The following is a 19,379-nucleotide window of genomic DNA, read 5'->3' on the forward strand; positions in this document are numbered from 1 at the left end:
CAATGTAATTGAACATTCAAAACCATTAAGTAATTGAATAATCTTGTTAAAAAAAACTATAATGTTCCATTATATTAATTTACAGATTATAGCCTTAATTTTTATGATGGATATTTTTAATAAAAATAATTTACTGTGTTTTATGGCATTTACACTTAATGTAGAAAAAAAACTGTAAAATAATACAGTAAATTTCTGTGAACTAACTTTTTTTTTTTTTCCGGGTGTGGAGTTGAGTTGCAGCTCCACTGTCACCTGACAGACTCTCTACTCCCCACAACACATATGAAACGCACCCTTTTGCAACAAGGTGGATTATTAAAATGTTGAAGTTCCACCCTGTTATGGTTGCTGTCCTGCAGCATGTAGTAGCATGTAGCTCATGTAGCATGAAGTTTGCCTATAAAAAGTCTTCTATGTTGCTTCTTTACAGCTTTTTGGAGAAGTAATACTAGTGCTCTGCTGTAGCTGCTGCTGGCCTGTGACTGTTATCAGCTGTTTGACTACAAACTACATCAAGGTGAAGATGCAGTTTCCTGTCCATACAGCCTGGAAGCACTGTGGAGATCTGCAGGGAATGCTTTACCTCAGCAAAGCAGACATCTGCTGCTTGTGCTAACATGCTAATTGTGAGTTCAACTCTTGTTTCTGTTTGTGTGCTTGGAAATATGGCTGCACAGCTGCTTGTGTTTTATGTCTTTGCTTGTGCTGGCTGCCAATATTTGCTCTAATGCTGCTGTTTTCAATTTATGTCTAATATTTTAATCGGTACAAGTTGTGAATGAATTTCTTGTTTCTTGCTGAGCTACCTACTTGTAGTTCAACACATGCATTATGATGCTTTCATGCTGCTTATTTGGGCAGTGATGAAAAATAAATACTGATGTTTGAGTGTGTTGATTGGTTTTGCATTGCATTTGACTCCAGGTTGTTATTGTATTTCCTCTCCACTGTAACCAGTCTAGAAGCTAAGGGTAATATTGTATGTTGGCTTTAACCATGTAAACATCAGTGTTGTCACATCATTATTTTCTTTAACATTGGGTTACTATCTGCTGTTCGTATGTTTACTTTTCATGCAGCTTGAAACTGTAGAGGTTCCTCCCAAAACGGACTCTGCTGACGATCACTGATTCACTTCAGCAAGGTAAATGTCTGCTGCTTGTGTTTACGTACTTATTGTGAGTTCATAGGTGTGTCCCAGTTCTATGCTGCACACTGGAGGTTCTGAGTATGTTGTTTGGTCGTACTGATAAACACCAGTGTACCACGATGCCATGCAAAAAGGACTCACTATTCACAGCTGCAAAAAACTATATAATTTGCAGATATTGGTTAGACAGCTCCAGGAGGATCTTGGAAAAGAAAACAACAAAAATAAATAATGTCATATCATTTTCTGTTTGTACAAAGCGGTAGAGTTTGTTCAAAACATGTGTTCTATAAATCTTAGTGCATACTGTATACAGTTAAGATGTAGAATGGAGGTGGGACACATCTTTGCTCTGTTCAGTCAGTGTTTATATGCCCATAAATATGGCTGCTGGTTGCTTTTGTTGCTCTTTTGTTGCTGCTATGTTCTGCTTTTAATTTCTTGTTGTAAGTGAGCTAATTTTCTTCTGGCTGTGGTTTGTATTATGTGTATTATGCTGCTTTTATGCTGCTGATTTGTGCTGTGATCAGTTCTGATTAAGGATGTCTGAGTAGTGAGTGTTATGGGCCAGATTTATTTTGCATTTTATTTCCGTTCCACTTTGTTGTTGTTTTGTAACCAGCCCTGAGGCTAAGCATTATACTTTGTGTTGGCTCTGGGTATGCACCAGTTTTGTGTTGCATGGAGCCAAGTCACATAATTATTTTCTATAATATTTGGACTTTATTTACATTTCATCATAATAAAATCATTTCAAGCCTGAAGCAAAGTTTCCTGTCTGAGCACTTTGAAATTGTGTGGTTCTTCCAGAAGTTCAGCCTCCGCTATGACACTTGACACTTCAATCCCTTTCAACAAGTGTTTAGTTTTCGTGTTAACATGCTTATTGTGAGTTGATGTCTTGGCTCTGTTCAATTGCTTTTTGCATGCTCAGAAATATGGCTGCTGACATTTATGGATGATTTTGTTGCTCTCTGCAGATCTGCTTCTGGTTGACTATTTGCTGGCTACTCTTATGTCTGTGCAAAATTTGTAGTGTTTGGTATCAATAATGAATTAAAAATCATGTGTTGGCTTTGCTACAGTAATTTCCTGTTGCTTGTTGTTTGGCACATGCACTTATGCTTTCATGGTGTTGATTTGTGCAGTGATGGAACATGAATACTGATGTTTGAGTGTGACAGGCTGGATTTGTTTGTTGTATTGTTTCCTTTTAGCTCACAGTAACCAGTCTTCTGTCTGACGTTATTTAGTCTACTGGCTTTAAAAATGTAAATGTGACTGGTGTCATAAACAAAAACCCATTATCACAACTCTCTTCTGTAATATTGGCTTTAGAACTGCAATGATTAGACAATTAATCAATCAACAAAAAATTAATCCCACCATTTTCACCAACCACCAACTATTTTCATAATTTTTTTTTAAGAAAAAATACTAATATATTGTAGACTGTTGGTGGGGACAAAACCCTGACCCTAACCCTAACCTTTTAAGTTGCATCTTTGGCTTTGGGAAACTGGTGATATTTTGCACCATTTCTGACATTTTATTGACCAAATGACTGATCGATTAATCTGTCAATTATGTTCTCAATTAATCAGTAATGAAAATAATTTTCTACACACTCTTTGAACTTTTTCCCTCAGGAAAAAGACTTAGATCTATAAAAACCTTCACCAGCAGACACAGGAAAGCTGTTGCTCTACTAAACAGCTGAACCGTACTGTTATCAAACCGGACTTTACATTTCACATCCCTCGTTAAATCCCTGCACTGGTCACTTTCATATATTTCATCAAACTGGACTTAACATTGTACACTGCATTCAACCTCCACTGTTACATAATTTAATTATTTATTACACATGTCACATTTAATTTTTTGCACTTGTCACCTTCATATATTTCATACACTTCATATCTTTGTCCATAGAGTACAGTCCACATTTCCTTTGTACAGTCAGTATTTCATTTCAAGTTTTATATCCCATTTCAAAACTACTATTATTCCATTCTGTAAATAGATTTGAAATTTAAAAATGTTCGTTTAATTTTAGCACTACTTTTGTTGATTTCATTATTATTCTTAGCTTACTCTTGTTCTGTTTTTATTTCTCTGTGTTGCATTTGTGGGAGCAAATGCCAAAACACATTCTTTGTATAGTTGCATACTTGGCTAAACCAGTGTGTTTATATGACAGCTTGATTTACTATTTATCATATTATAATTACATCTAAATGGCTTCTGTTTTATGTTTACACTGATGCCCAACTAAGACACACTCACTGCCAATTTGAAGCTTTTATCCAGGTACTGTTGGTCATCTGCTTCTACATGGATGAAACCATGAATTTTTGTGTAATTTCAACTTTTATTTAGCTTAGATGATCTAACTTCCTCCTACATACCAGGTGGCTCGAGTGGTTCAGGTTTATCTCTCAGTTCACATGTTCCCTGCAGTGTTTGGAGGTGCTTTGTTGGAGAATGAACACATAGTGACCAAGGTCAAACCTAATATCAACTTTTACTGTATTCACACAATAATCCGTTCTTTGTGAGTTCGTAGATTGAAATAACAGAATGTGTATACAAAAGAGCACATTCATTGTATCACCGTATGATGTAAGAGCATGTTTTACATACACATAGAAATGACAGATGATGATTCCAAAAGGTCCTTGAGATGACCTTGTTCTTTATTAAAGGGTAGTGTAACAATGGAAATACACATTATCATTTTTATGGTTTTCCCTTTTTAAAATCCCAGTCAAATTACATTAATAACCAATGAAGCAGAAAACCTCAGAGCAACAGCGCCCCCAAGGTCGTGGACTTAGAAAATTCCTGGAAGACATGTCTGTGGTTTGATCACAAAATTGTCTTAATAATTTATCTCTTAATTGAAATGGTGGATACTGAAATGATTTTTGAAAACTATGAGAAAAAGAAATGTCTCAAGTCATAATCAGATTGTGAGGCTACAGTATATTGTCTCCAAGAATTCTTTCACATAGCAACACAGTATTTAAAAATCCTTTAAATAACAATCAAGAGGTTAAATTCTTATGTATTAAATACTTTTCGACATTGCCTTTTCTTTTTATTAGTGTTTTAAGTTTGGCTTACAAAGTCCCAGCAGTAATTTGCTTGTCAGTGTCTTCTCCTTTACATTTTGCTGCCCAAGATATTATTGCACTGATAATTGAGAGTCAACACTCTCAAATACACTATTGGTGTAGAGTTTCATTTTTGCTTTAACCAAAGGCTGAGGAGAGAACCCCCAGGCATGCCCCCCCTGTCAGAGGGGCTCAGTCTGAAAGCCTAGTGGAGGTCCAGTAAGGACGGGGGCTCAGACCTCAGACTCCAGGCTAGATACCCTGCCCCAGGGCTTTGGCACATAGGGACTGTTGACTCTGCGCGCCACCAACACCTGCCTCCGCTCTCCTCTCCCAGAGCCCAGGTCTTCCCTCTTTCCTGTGCCATCGTAGGCCCCAAACATATTGTTCTGGTAAACCATCTGCCTGTCACTCATACGAGGCAGCATTGCTGCGTTATCTGGGCAGTGGCTTGTGCAGGGAAACAAGTGGCACATGTCCTTGGAACTGTCATAGAACTGTGGCGGTCCCTGGGCCAGTGGCCCTACATACACCGGTAGGTCTGTGTACGAGTTCAGGTAGGTGGAGTAGTGTCTGTGCACCACTGTGGAGGAGGAGCGGCGCAGGGCAGCGGCATTCTGGAGGATGGCCTCCCTGTAAGAGGGCAGCCGGGTTGACTCCGAGTACTTGAGCTTTTGCTTGTAGGGGTAAGAGCGCATATGGGCTGGGTCCAAGTAAGCAGGCTCAGCAGCCAAGGGGTAGCAGGACAAGTTATGCCCCAGGCTGCCATAAAGCTTATGGGGCTTTGGGTTGGCCACTACCACCCGCGGAAACAGGTCAGGCATGTCTATGCGGGTCGAGGGAGATGTGGATGTGGAGGGCTTTGTTTCATCTACCTGATGGACCCTATCGTTACCCCATGTGGCTTTGAGGAATGAGGCGCGGCGGTTGAGTTTGTCCTTCCCCAGGAGTGGTATGTCATCCATTTCAGGCTCCAGGTAGGACTTCATACAGGAGTTGCAGCTGGTGCTGCCACCTGGGTAGTGTCCTGTAGCGCAGGCCATGGCAGAAGCATCTGGGGCATGGTTGTTCAGGAGGTGATTGGCCCTCAGCTCAGAAAGGCAGGATCGAGGTTCGTTATAGTCACCTCTCACTCTGGGGTCTGCAGCATCAAACACATAGCTATGGGACCTCCTCCTCCGGCTCACACAGTCAGGGGGGTAGCTAAACTTCCTCCTCAGTGGCCCTTTGTGCTCCAGGTAGATATCGGGCACCTGGAATTCCCTGTAAGGGACAAAAGAGGATGCGGGGTGTCGGGGCTGGTTCTCCACATACAGCCTGCTGCCGTGGTGGGGGTTAGGTGGACCGGATGGAGCAGGGTCCCTAATGGCGATGTGAGGGCTGCTGAGGCTGGAGATCGGCAGAGTCCTCTCTAAGACATGTTGACTGCTGCGGGCAGGCAGCGTGTAGCGGAGTGGGGTGGGCCGGGTCACCACTCGGGGTTTATCCAACAGGGGCTGGGTGGCAGGGTCCCCATAATGAACTGGGAAGGTGGGTGTGAGAGCCCTCTGAGGGTACGGTAAATGGTTGTCTGTGATGCTGGAGATGTAGGGCAAGCGACCATGGGTCATGTCTGTGGTCATCACTCTGGGTGGCAGGCCGACTCGCACATTGTCGGCCCCTCGCCTGCTCCAGTTCTCTATGGTCTTGGTTGCATTGTCCAGAGAGTTCTCCACTCTGGCAGAGGACACCATGTTCTTGGCTGTCTGCAGCATCTTTAGCATATTGGCTTGTGAATAGTTGGTGGTGACGTCTGGACTCTGCATGCTTCCATTGCGATCAGTTTGCTCTACTCCATTGAAGCAGCTGTAGATGCCCTACAGAGAGAGACGACAAAGCAAAAACACAATCGTTAGGCCTCATCAGATACCATAATGAACCAACAAGCTACTGAACTCCCAAAGGTTTTCACTTATGTTTTACCACAGTCACTGTAATTAAAGTCAGTCAATTTCTATAAAATTTATATTAACTTTCCGGGGAAATGAGGTGAAAACATTTATAGTATAGGAAACTGTTACCGTGGAATTCGATTTATTGTTGTTTATGGTAGGTTTATGTTCATGTTGCTGTGTTCCAAATGTTGTTTGCACACAGCTTGATCTTAAAAAACAGCTCAGGCATATAAATGAGTGAGTTGCTGATCATACACTTACCATATTAATTTCTCCGTTTTTATCCCACCAGCTTTATTTTACTTTCAAATTGTGTATCAGTTTGGAATACTTAATCTCATCTCTCACTACTGTCGACACACAGATGAAGGTTTTTTAATGGAGCAATTTAAATTCAATTTCTCAGGGATCATGAACACCACAGTATTTCAGCAAATATCCATGACATTCTTTTATGCTTTAAACTGATTTTATTTCACTATATTTTTTATTGTTGTTGCCCTTGAACTATTCTGGTTGTGTACTGATTTGACTTACTGCATTGCCAGTATTTTCTAGGGTATGTTATGAATGAGACCTCAGAAGGAGACAGCAGGCTTTACAACTGCATTTTTTTCATGCAGCAAGACCATCACGTAACTATTACATTTCTGTGAAACTCATGTCTGCAAAAAGTGTTTTGTTACTTGAGTGTGGCATATAAATTACTTAAACTTTGAAAATATTTATGGAGTGCCCACAAATCTCTGCATGCTATTAAGGGAAGCCTAATGAGACCTAATAATTTCACATCTGCAGCTGTATTTTCCTAATTTTTGCTAAAGATTTCTGTGAGAGGACACATATATTACTGCAGTTAAGTCTTAAATGTCACAGACCAAATAATTCCATTACTCTTTGAATAAGCAGTACTCACTTTTTAATTTTACAGTTTTCCCTTATTTTAACAGTTACAAATCACCTTATGCTGTCTGCAGTTTTTCATAAAGACAACTTACTCTACTGATAGCGAGGAGGAAGTCCAGGCGCTCTGATTTGCGGACTGAATGTCTCAGTTTCCAGTAGAGCAGATGTTCCCAGGCAAAAACCAGCAGACTCAGACCCATGGCCACAAGCAACATGTAGAAGACCCCCGCCATGTTGTCAATGTCCAGCTTACTGCTCATTACCTCTTTCTTCTCATTTCGGCAGATGCCTGTGAGCCAGACGGTCTGCAGCTTCTGTGTGTCACCTGTAAGTGAGGACCACAGAATAAAGACCTAAGTTTTATTGACATAAGATTAGTATTATCTGATGGCATTTCACATTAAATGCATTTGGATGAGATAATGGAATTCTCTCAAATAACCAACATCCCCTATACGACTGTATAAAGTTACAAGGTTCTTCTGCTTGTGATTTAAGTCCATCCTTATTACTTCTAATTCTTTTGCGTAGACATTTGTCCTTTTAGAAGAAGAGAAGCAAATTACTGCTGCTATCATATCATATCATATAATTTAAAGCATTGTAGCAGTGGTTACGAATCTTTTTAGCTTGTGACCCCTTTAAATTGAACCTATGACTGATTGTGACTCACTTTTCACCAGTCAAATCTCTATTTCCTTGTTTTATTTTAATAATTTTTAGAGGCCAGAAGATGTAAAATTATCTAGTTGACACTTTCTACTTTGCCAATAAGGTACATAGCAATTTTGCACAGGATTAAGTTGACTGATAATCTGTACAGTTATCAAAAGACTGGATCTCCTTTGCATATTGTGATTTTTTTTTTCTTAAGTGTGTCTCTCAGCTGTTGTCTAACCTATTATCAAGTAACAAAATGGCTTTCTGTCTAAATAACATGATTTTTCTGCTGAAAGTCCCTGTGAGAAGTAACAATTTCACAGGACTTCATGTTGGCGGACTCCCAGTTAGACACATTACGCAACAGGCCATACTCTTCTTACCATCTATTGCATATTTCTCCCAAAGGTGACCAGGCTTTTGCACAAGGCTTCAACATAACTTGCCTGAGGAACTTCGGTCAGCAGAATAAGTGTCATATTATAAATCACCTCTCACTGACACGCATTCATGATGTGTCTCTCGGATTCTGATTTATTCAAATAAATAAATATTTTGTAGCCTATATTCATGGCCATTTTCTGCTTTGTGTCTGACAGCTTTTATTGTTGTGCAAATATACCCATTATAAGCATTACTTTTATTGTTTTATGAAATGCAGCATCTACTGCATATATATGAAGAATTTACCATCAGCCAGGAACTGGAGCAGGGCCAGGTCGATGGGTCGTTTCCAGCGTGAATCCTTCTGCAGAGCGATGCCATAACCAGTGGTAGCAAATACTTTCCCACTGCCAATGGTCACCAGCTTGCAGCCCTCGTCTTTGCCAGCCATGTAATTCAGCACAGCAGCATCATAGATAAAGGCATCCAGTTTCCTTGCAGGGGAAAGAAAAAGATTTTTACTTAAATAGCTGTTATATAGCTGTTTGCCTCCACTCTGGCTCTCAATCCTACAGTATATATATATTTTACGATTCTTGGCAAACACCTACCCTGTTTTGAGACTGTTAAGGGCATCCTCTACTCCCTTCTGGTTGTATTTGACCATGTGGGAGTGCATCTCAGGGTAGTTACTCCTTATGTTGCGCTCTGTGCTGCCATTTGGGACTGTACCAAAGCGGAACGGAGGGTACTGCTCCTGTGGCTTTTGAAACTGTTAAAAGAGGTAGAAAGAGAATATTTCAAGAATTGTCATTATGATGACAATGGTTTGTACAATTGATTACTGATAACATGTAATTCAATAGGAATTACATCTACAAAAATGTTTCACCTAAGAAATAACACCCTTGGCATGTGATTTCTTTATTTTACTCCTTTCTGTCATTTAGAAGCATCATAATAGCTGTAAGGCTTAGATACAAAGCTCAGAAACTAATTCATGACAGTGTCCACCTCGGCATTCTTGTGATTTCTGCCTTTGCTCTCCAGTTCTGTTTTGCCAGTTATCCTGCTGGCCTTTTGCTCTGTTAATTTACACATCTGATTGCATAATTCAGACCCAACAATCAAGGAATGAACTTGTGTCCAGGACACTGTGTCCCAGGGGATCATAATTTCTTTCATCCTTCCCTTGTCTGCAATGAGAAATGAACTGCTCATTTAGTACTTTTGCTTTTGGCAGTAGTATATGCATTTAATTAGCTGTGGGGACAGAACGCTGGGGGGATGGAAATACAATCGACAAAATTGTACTTTTCATTAACCTTATGCAAATACACTCACAGTACATTAGTAAAGGGAAAATTTTGTGTATGAGAAAAGGGGCGATATCATCTCAGGACATTTTAAAAATAAACAAGCCTTCTTCTGCATTCTCATATCAAACCAATATTTATATTAGTAGTAGTAATTGTAATATATGTATAATTGTAACTGTAAAATTATGAAAATTACAAAAATTGTAATTGTAAAATTACAATTTTGACAAACATAATTGCATTATACAACCAAAAATTGCAAAGGATCAACACTGTAAAGCACTTGGAATACAGAATAACTGTTTTGCCGTACTCAATCTGCGCTTCAATACCAGAAAAACAATGTTACCAAACCTTGATAAACAAAGTCTTTATTTCAAAATGATCCTAAATTAGTGCAGGTGTTCAGTGTCATTAGTACATGTTGTACATGACCTACAAGTCTTCATAACTAAATGAGAAAATTGGTAGTTTGTCATTATAAAGTAAACCCATCTGAATGTTTTTTGATGTGCCACCTCTTTGGTTAAGTTTAGGTATCTAAAATTACTCGGTTAAGATTAGGGAATGATTGGGGTCATGTTTAAAAGAAACCTAGATTGACTGTTGGCAGGAAACAAGAGCAAAAGCAAAGTCTCCATCGTGTCTGTTATCTTGTTTTTGTTTTATCGTATTGTGTGTTTGACAGTTGCTGCTGTTTTTGTTATGACTGATTTTGTTTGGCTGCAAACCAAATTTCCCCCTTGGGGACAGTAAAGATTGATTGACTGATTGAGAGGGCATTTGGATGAATCAAAGAGGTTTTGCAGCTCTACAGCAACAACACAACACTTCCACCATGGATTCTGTGAGCGAACGTTCATTATTTGCAAGACAACAAGAGGCTGCATGCCAGAAAAACATGGGTTGTTTTCAGTGTTTGACTAAAGTCTAATGCTATGATCTTTCTGGTCAGCACAGTACTTATATCTCTCCACAGATTGAAGCATCTCACTATATTTTGACAGTATGTCACTGAAGCTTCTTCTGCATACACCTGACTGGTGCTGCAACTGGCTGACAGATATGCAATGTGTCACACGCAAATGGTGGATTGAGGGAGGTTGAGCAATGTCAGAGTTAACATGATGTGTTGCCACATTACAAGGACTTTTCTTATAGGTGAAGTGACTATTCCACGAGATGAGGTAATCATCTGCCTTAACACAGCACGGCGTCCTTAGAGCAGCTCTGTTCATCTTCATAACTCTCCTCTGATGCAAGGTCACTTTCTGTGGCTTCATCTTGTACCTCATTTACATTTATTTAACCTAAGGGGCTCGGCACAGCTGGACAAACAGCAGTTCAGCCCTCCATTCCAACCATGCAGCCATGCGGACTGCTGCTCAATAATCTATGGACTCGCTGTCAAAATGGCTGTTTCTTCCTCTTCATAGCAGAGTTAATGTATAATGAGACGAGAATTGTAAATGACTTAGCCAGAATTGTAATGAGCAGTGGACAGCTCTGTCTTTTCCTCAAATGCCTCTTTAATCCCTTCAGTTGCCTGTGAGCAAAGAGTCTACAAATCATTTCTTGTGCTGACGGTTTAACATGGATTTCCTTGTCAATACCCCTATAAAACACATCCTTGGGCCAGAAAAATATGCATAAGATAATACCAGAAATTATAATCACTGTCTGCCCAGAAAATCCACTTGTGCATTACATTTCATTGGCTTTTCACTGACTTCTCCATCTAAAGAGTCTGGGGATGTAATTCAATCTCACCACTTTCACTGTAAAGTGAAAAGTCACAGCCATGACATTGCCACTTCTGGATATTTGCCTTTTTCATAGCTCTACCACACAATATTTACATACCCAAAATAGACCCCTGTGTTTTTCCTAAGCTGTACATCAAACACAACAACCTGCCCGACAACACACACAGGACTGTCAATGACAGAGACAGAGCGCTGTACCTTTTTGTCGCTCAGTCCAGAGACGGTATCGATGTATTGCTCCTGGATCATGAAGGCTGCCAGGTTGGCTGTGTAGGAAGCCAGGAAGATGACAGCGAAGAAAGCCCAGACCAGGACCATGATCTTACTAGTGGTGCCCTTGGGATTCTCGATGGGGACCGAGTTGTTGAAGACAATTCCCCACAGCAGCCACACTGACTTCCCGATGGTGAAGGTGGGACCTCCAGGATCTAGGAAGGAGAAAATCAAGAGAAGACAGGACTCGGTATCCCTGTACGATGGCTATGTTCACACTAATTCCAACAAATCCTCAACTAGCTAACAGACAAAATAGGTTGTCAGTGACTTCCAAAAAAGACCCATCTGACTTTCTTAAAATGATTTGTTTGAACCTTTTCTGATCTGCAAACTCTATGATTAATGTCTGGTAAGAATTGACTTCATGGCTGAGGAAACTGTCTCTGGTGTCATTTTACTTGTAATTCAGCTTATATAGATCAGATATTTTCTAATCAGTGAGAACAAAACGAAAGAAATCTGCACGGAGTTGAAATTCAGAGCATGTCTGCACTTGCACTATGCGGGTATGTAATACAACATTAGATCCAAATACATGTGACCTCTGTTATTGGCGCAGTATTTGAATGCAAATTGGAAGCTGACAGTGTTGCCATCACAGTGAAGAGATCTTACACCCTTAACTTGAAATTAAATGTCAAAATGTCTGCAGCTTGACTGACAGAGGACAATAACGCGCAGCTGTGAAGCTGTTTTTGTTTAGTAGTTGGAAGTCAGTTCAGTCAAAACTCAGTCACGTATCTAAACTGAAGTGTACATATAAAATGGGCAGAATCTAGTCACGGAAACAGATTTGCCCTTTTTTATGCAATGTGCATGTGTCCTTTTGACATTATTATACATCTTGACATCATACTGTATATGGGATAGCTCCTAAAATACATAAAAAACAGGCATCTAATGAATGTTAGAAACATGGCCTCTATTTTATAGACCACATGTCTCCAAGATGAAACTGCAGTATCTCAATTTTCCAGGCATTGATCCAATATGTGACCACTATAAATAGGCTCAGATTTCACATGTTCTCTAAAGCCCCTCGAGACCTGTGAGACTTCAGTGTTTGTCACACCTCTATAGGGAGGTTCAAGTATGCCAATATTAAAATGAAATCAATTTATCAACTTAATTTTAAATAACAATTTTATAGTATTTATTTTGTCAGACACAAATAAGCCCAATGAAAGCATGGACCTGTAAACAAGCCCAAACTGCAACCAGGTTACTGCAACTTTATTTTCAAGCAGGTCTGTAGATAAACAAGCCAAATGTACAGTCGACAGGCTTGGTCATAAATCCAAACAGTGGAATTGTGTCCTCTGACTAGTATGTTTCAGTGGATGAAATGTTATTTAACGGGAAAAGTGCTGACTTTATTTAAATGAAAATGCAAACTGTCATTTTCTATTTCATGTTCATCTAATATGTGCCAAAATCATTTCACTATTAAAAATTAATTATCATAAGAATTTCAATTTTCATTAAACTTTAATTCAGATTTATATCATGTAGACAAAAATGGCGAATTAATTTTTCAGTCGATTAAATCATTTCATCTTAATATTGGCAACCCCAAACTTCTACACATAGGTTATGAATCTAAATACAGCTCAGCATGGGTCTAAAACTGAGACTTGAACCTGGGCTTTGTGTTAAGACCAGACCCAACGGAACCAGACCAAATCTGAAACATGAACAGACTCAGTTATATTTTTGATTAATTTCATCCACTGCTAACTTGTTAGCTGACCAGACTCATGCAACACATTAGCAAAAAGAAAGAATTTTCTTAGTAAATTGTGTAAAAACAAAAAATAAAAAGTGTAAAAGTAACCAGACTTGAACCTGACCCGAGCATCAAGCTTTATGAAATAAATGCCTGAGCCCAAAACCTGATACTAAAGGGCCTGTTGGGTTCTGGTTGGGTAGCAGAACTCCTAAATCATAAAAATAAAACATGTAAACTTCAGTCTTTTACAACTCTTCCATCTAAACAGATGATTCTTTATGTAAAGTTCTAATTTTACACACTGATGATGCAGCTTTTTGCCACAGAAAGATCAACATAGTGGATTTGTTTTCAAAAGAGAAAGTTTCGCCAAGAGAAACTGGAAGAGAAAAACTTTTCTTCGCTACAGTTTTTATTACTGTTTGAGTCGTATTATTATCATTAATGATTTTTCACAATGCACTGTAGCATGATGAAACATTGTTTCTATGCACACATTGTAAGTCAAACAAACAAACAAACAAATCCAAGCATTGCTTTTACTCTTATCTTCTACCCTGTTGTTGTGGTAATGACGGGAGGATCGGCAGATGGACGGGGGCGGGAGTTGGGACTCACCTTTGGCAGTGACCAGGCTGCGATTGTACCCGACTGGACTGCAGTATTCAAAGACGAAGACTGTGATGGCGACCACAGTCAGACACATGACAAACATCATCACCCAGACCGCCGGGCTGTACGGCTCTGCAGGGACAGAGAACACAGATGAAATTCACTGACTAAAAAGTGCTGACTGAGACATTTAAGATCCAAACTTCATCTGTTGGTAGTGAAGAAAACTGAATAAGACTGAGCAAACTAAAACAAAGACAAATGAAACTTTTATTAAAGACAGCAAAACTCTATTCCACAAATGAAAAGGCTCCAAGACTGATGTGGTTAGCACATACTGTATTTAACCATGTCCTGAAGGTGTAATGTTCATTTTATTAGTTTATTTGTTACAGGCAGATGTTTTCATTATTTCAGAGAGGAGTTCCTCACCTAAAAAGGCAGATGGTGAGACCGTCCCGTTACTCCTGGCCACCATCACACTGATCCCCGTCTCCACGAACGGCACTGAGAAGTCAATAATCTCTGAGCGCTCTTCGTTTATGGTCAGCGAGCCGATGGCCATGTCCGCCCGCTTGTAGAACACCTGTGGTGGCGGGAGAGTTGATAGAGAGATTTCTTTTGGTGAGATGAGAGTGCGAATGGAGAGCGGATGTTTGTCTTGCAGCATCATAAATCTGACCTTGTGTAGCAGTGTCTGACATAATACCGGACGTTCATTGCTGACCTTTGAGATGAATCTCATTTATCAGCAAAGTCAACATACTCGGCCTCTGTCCCTGAGGTTGATATACTGTCTGGTCCTTACGCCGCCCACCCAGCTGCCCAGACGGACACAACTCAAAAGACTATCCCAGTGATATCTTGCCCTTTCATCACTGCATTGGAAAGCACGATCCACCATTTAATCCATCCCTAATCCATTACAAGGTATTGTTACATATAGCATAATACTTGTTACATAAGGCGTCTGCTGACAAATAAATTACAACGCAGGAAGTGGATCTAATCGCTGTAGAAGATCACTGATGTTCTGGTTGAGTAGGAAGTGATGCTGTTTTCACTCATGTTTTGAACCTCTCAGTGTACCACCAGTTAAAATGCCCCCGCGACTGGCTTTCCTGACTTTTCTGCCTTACCACACCACTGTTTATCATGCTGATGGCGAGCTGGGAGATTTACAGTCCAGACACTCTGCCTCATACAAGCCATTATCTCTCCTATGGAAGCTGATGCCTCATTGAACACAATAGCCTTCCTGTTTTTGAAAAAAAAAAAAAAGGGGGGAAAAAGCTAATGTTGTATCCTCCAACTCCTCAAAAAGGAGGGTCGGCCACAGGAAATATGACTGTGGAGATTATTCACAAGGACACCTACTCCTCCTTTTTGTACAACAGTCCCTCCCTCACCCACCACTGTAACCTTGGTACCTATTTATGTACTCATTAATCTCCTCTTCAGATTGCTTTTTCCTTTTTTTATTTTTTTAACTGAAGAAAAAAAAAAGAAGTGCGTCTTAACCCCTAAAGCAGTTATTTACCACAAGATTGGTGGTTTTAAACAACCAAAGAAAAGGATCCAAGTTCTACTTTTCGTTTCCTCTTTTCAAATTTGATACCACAGTTGGGCCAATCTTACCATAGAATATGTATGCTCATGCACAAATAATTCCTAATAAGAATATACATTTAAGAATTGATTAAAGAAAGATTAAAATTGTCACAACAGCATTTACAGTGATGATGGAAAAACGAATGTACAGTATTTGCACATAAGCTTCACTTCTCTTAAAAGGGTATTATGATCTTACCCTACATGTCATACAGGTTCTTGCTACTTTGTTTTGATATCAGGATTCCCTCTCTTCTCCTCATTTCATGTCAAATATTGGCAATTTTGTGCTTCATATCTCATAAATTGGAGGTTAGGTGGGAAATTATCTCGCCGCAACAACCACAGACGATGCAAACAAGCAAAAACGAATCTGTTTTATGGAGTATAATATAATTTACCGATGGTTGCATTAATACAGCCTAAAAATTTGCAGCTTTGTTATAGTTTAAATAAAACCCGTAACATTCTGTGTCTTGGCCCATTACGTGCATAGTTGATACCAAATTGATAACTTTTTGTGCAAAGTTTCCTTGGTAATCTTCTGCTGCTTTTTGCATTAAAAGCCCTGTACACACATGGTAAAACCTAACAGGTGATTTCATTTATTTTGGCTAAATAGAGCTCGTCTCAGAACTGTCTGTTCATGTGTAGACAATGTTTGATTGACACCTCCCTTGCTCTCCTGTTGGCTTCATGCTGAATGTTGAATGGATGGGACGGATTGGAAAGATTTCCTCGTTAACTTTTGCGAGTGTTCACATAATTTCACAACTCAGGAAGGCTTTGATAACTGAGTTGGTCGTGCGAGTTTAAAATACTGACAAAATTACATTATATTAATTAAATTTGGGTTTAATTTCATTGAATGATGGACTTTGGCTGACATGGTTTTCAGGTACTTCCATACTATCAAGTGCCAAGTCTGATATATTGGGGCTTTCAGAAAAATCCCAGTTTTTCAGTCGTAATTACAACTTGGAGGTTGACGTGATACTGTTTAGGTTGGAGTTAACTAACTACAATCTTTCAAATTATAGATGGAGTCCAGGGGCCTCATTTCTAGTAGAGCTCTGTGCCATCTTCAACCTGAGCAGAAGTCAATCAGAATATGTGAAAAACACCTGTGTGGGTGTGCAGGGCCTTTAAAGGGGCATTCCACTGATTATACGCATGATCAGTTTACTCATCATGAGGAGTCTTCTGTGACTCTGAAGGAGCTTTTTAAAGTCTGAAAACTAATGTCATGGTGATATAATCCGGGTCATTGTTTGTTCATATTGACCACAGAAAGATGAGTTGTGCCAAGTTAAAAACTAATATGGGTCTATAATAAGGAATTTAACAGGAAGCCTGTTACCAACTAAGATGTTTTATGGGTTTTTACTAAGGAATGATGCTATTGAGTTGCACTATGGAAAACACAGGATCTGCCCTTTTCAGAGCTTGGCCCATACTAGAAGTTGTATCACATCTTTGACCTTTTTCTTTTCTTTCTTTTTTTTAAAGCTGTCCCTCACAAGTCCCTCAACTATATAGAAGTGCAATACAGTCATTTAAACAATTTCAATGAGAAGCAGTGAAAGAAACATCCGCCAAAAGTCAGATTTCAGGAATTGATAGAAAGAACATTCTACTGTCATTGGTGCATTTCAAAGAATATTTACTTGTGTTTGCTAATCATGAACGTTTTTGCGTGCATTTAGTTCAGCATGCACATGCAAGGTGACCAAAGTAGCTGTAATAGAGCCAAATCTAATCTAAGTGACTGATTAAAAGAATGTGTGAGTAGATTTATAAATGTATCTCTTGATTTGAGGCATCTTTTCCCCCAAAATAGTGGATGTTCTGCATCTTGTTGGCAGTAAATATTTCATTTCAGGCTGTTGACTGTAATGATGAGAAGAAGCTAACAGCTCATTCATGAGCTTGGCGATGTCACTGTGGCCCTCCTGAGCAAAATGTGACTGTCGCAGCGTAAAACTAACTGCCGGTAATTCCTACAGCTCTTACCTCTCCGATCATCCCGTTCCAAATGCCACGGACCAGCTTGCCGTGCTTGCCGTTGGTGACCAGGTAGAGGTCGTAGGAGAACTTAATGTTGCGGGACAACTTCTTCAGGATGTCTATGCAGAAGCCCTTACAGCACAGTTTTGTGTAAGGCTCAGTGTGACCTACGATACTGAAAGACAAAGAGAGAGAGAGAAAGGGAAAAAAAAGAGAATATGATGGTTCTGATTCTGGGTGAAGCTTGTTCTTCAAGGGTTCATTTGGAGGTCAGAGCAGTGTCTTTTCTGCTCTGACTCACTAAGAACTGGTTATCAGTTTTTTGTTGATAAGACAGCTCAGTTCTGATAATAAAAAAATTATGTGATTAAACTCTCATTATGAGTTATCAACTGAGTGGGAAATAACCAATTACTATCTTCAATAGATAATTTGGACAATGCGAAAATCAGCAAAGCTTATATTTGAAATGGTGAAAATTATGTGAATTAGTGACAGTGGTCAGTGTTGGAAAACTGTGTGCGGCCACAACTATAATGTAACTACAGTAAAGCAGTAAGTCAAGTGTTAGTAGAATCAACAAGTTAGTCTGTAAACTGTGATGGATGTTTATAATAGACAGGAAGGATTTAACTATTTGCATTTGTTTTCTCTTCCAAGTAAGTTCGGTTAATGTGGGTTTTCTTATCATCTGACTGTTTGTTTCTTGACTCGTCAGTTTTCATTGTCCAGATGTCGTAATGTTCTCAGATCTCTATAATTAACTTGGCAAGTACATTGTTATTATTAACAATAAGAATGATGGCAAAAACTAGGATATATGACATATGTAGCATAAAACCTGATCTTCCCTTTAAAATACTGAGATTTTACTGAGACAGCAGTTTTTTTCCGTACTTTGTATTGGCCTGCATTATATCAAAATGGTATTCTTATTATTTGGTCTGCTTCGTTTACACACTTTATATGCAAAATCGAAAATATTATAAACAAGTTACAAGGTAAAATGCTATTCATAGTCATATGTAATAACCAACCAAAATAGATTTCTTCCTTCATAAAAATCGTTATAACGTTTATTTTATGCATTCTAGCATGAATCATACTGACTCAAAAGATCCTATTAGTTTAGTAGATTAGTATCTTTCATTGGTCAAAACTACATCAAGTGTCACTGTATTCCTTAGCTTAATAAAAACTGTAGTTTGAGGGTTCATAGAGACATAAAAACTGCACGACACCGAGTGTTATACTGACACAAACATCCAAGTAGTGGTACACACACACACACACACACACACAAACAGACACACAGCTCGGCCATTAAGCAATCAGGATTATGCAAATTTTATACATATTTTGCACAACAAAAGATTAATATGGAATGATAAATTCTTTCAAATTCTTTATTCTCTCAGTGCCCAACAACACTATGGATGAACATTTAGACTATTGAGTATGATCTTTAAGTATTTAAGTAATTACTTAAATACAAAGAACAACCACTGCATGTAATAATAATAATAATAATAATCTTAATACATGCTTGTGGCATGAGACTATTGCAGGTGATGTCTTTTTCCTTGCTTACACTTCTCATAATTACATAAACAATCTCTAAAATTGTGTTTTACACTGTTTCATCAAAGTGTCTCTCACTCCCAGTCGGTCAGCCCCTCCCCTGCCGTGTACTGCACTCGCTCACATACAAACAAACACACAGAGGCTCCTGCTGCTCTGTGGCTGCTGGCCGGTGAGAGCCAATCCGCACCATCCAACTCACACAAATATGTGTTAATCAACCACCTGAACCTGACCCATCCCACAAACCACCAACTTTTCTTTTTTACCAACCATGTTTACTAAACACCGGTAGGCTAAGTGAGTTGAGAACGCATGTAAA

The 19,379-nt window shown here is 39.2% G+C and overlaps 1 protein-coding gene and 1 long non-coding RNA gene across 4 annotated transcripts in view; one reads left to right on the plus strand and one right to left on the minus strand.

Moving 5' to 3' along the window:
- Positions 1 to 324: 324 nt before the first annotated feature.
- Positions 325 to 19,379, plus strand: part of LOC137200890 (uncharacterized) — a 128,859-nt gene continuing 109,804 nt past the window's right edge. For 2 of the 3 annotated variants that reach the window (XR_010932090.1, XR_010932088.1), the window contains exons 1-2: positions 325 to 629; positions 1,083 to 1,147. This is a non-coding gene — a long non-coding RNA (uncharacterized lncRNA). Of the gene's footprint in view, positions 630 to 1,082; positions 1,148 to 2,133; positions 2,339 to 19,379 lie in introns of those variants that run through there. The other variant, XR_010932089.1, reaches the window with a different exon arrangement.
- Positions 3,548 to 19,379, minus strand: part of grin2ca (glutamate receptor, ionotropic, N-methyl D-aspartate 2Ca) — a 57,193-nt gene continuing 41,361 nt past the window's right edge. The window contains exons 5-12 of the mRNA XM_067615587.1: positions 17,483 to 17,651; positions 14,291 to 14,444; positions 13,865 to 13,990; positions 11,440 to 11,669; positions 8,768 to 8,928; positions 8,463 to 8,650; positions 7,205 to 7,437; positions 3,548 to 6,128 (exon numbers count right to left, since the gene is read on the minus strand). Of these exons, the coding sequence (XP_067471688.1) occupies positions 4,506 to 6,128; positions 7,205 to 7,437; positions 8,463 to 8,650; positions 8,768 to 8,928; positions 11,440 to 11,669; positions 13,865 to 13,990; positions 14,291 to 14,444; positions 17,483 to 17,651 (2,884 nt within the window). The 3' untranslated portion in view covers positions 3,548 to 4,505. The remainder of the gene's footprint in view (positions 6,129 to 7,204; positions 7,438 to 8,462; positions 8,651 to 8,767; positions 8,929 to 11,439; positions 11,670 to 13,864; positions 13,991 to 14,290; positions 14,445 to 17,482; positions 17,652 to 19,379) is intronic.

The sequence above is a fragment of the Thunnus thynnus genome, chromosome 17 (genome assembly GCF_963924715.1).
Source record: "Thunnus thynnus chromosome 17, fThuThy2.1, whole genome shotgun sequence".
Taxonomy (NCBI): Eukaryota; Metazoa; Chordata; class Actinopteri; order Scombriformes; family Scombridae; genus Thunnus; species Thunnus thynnus.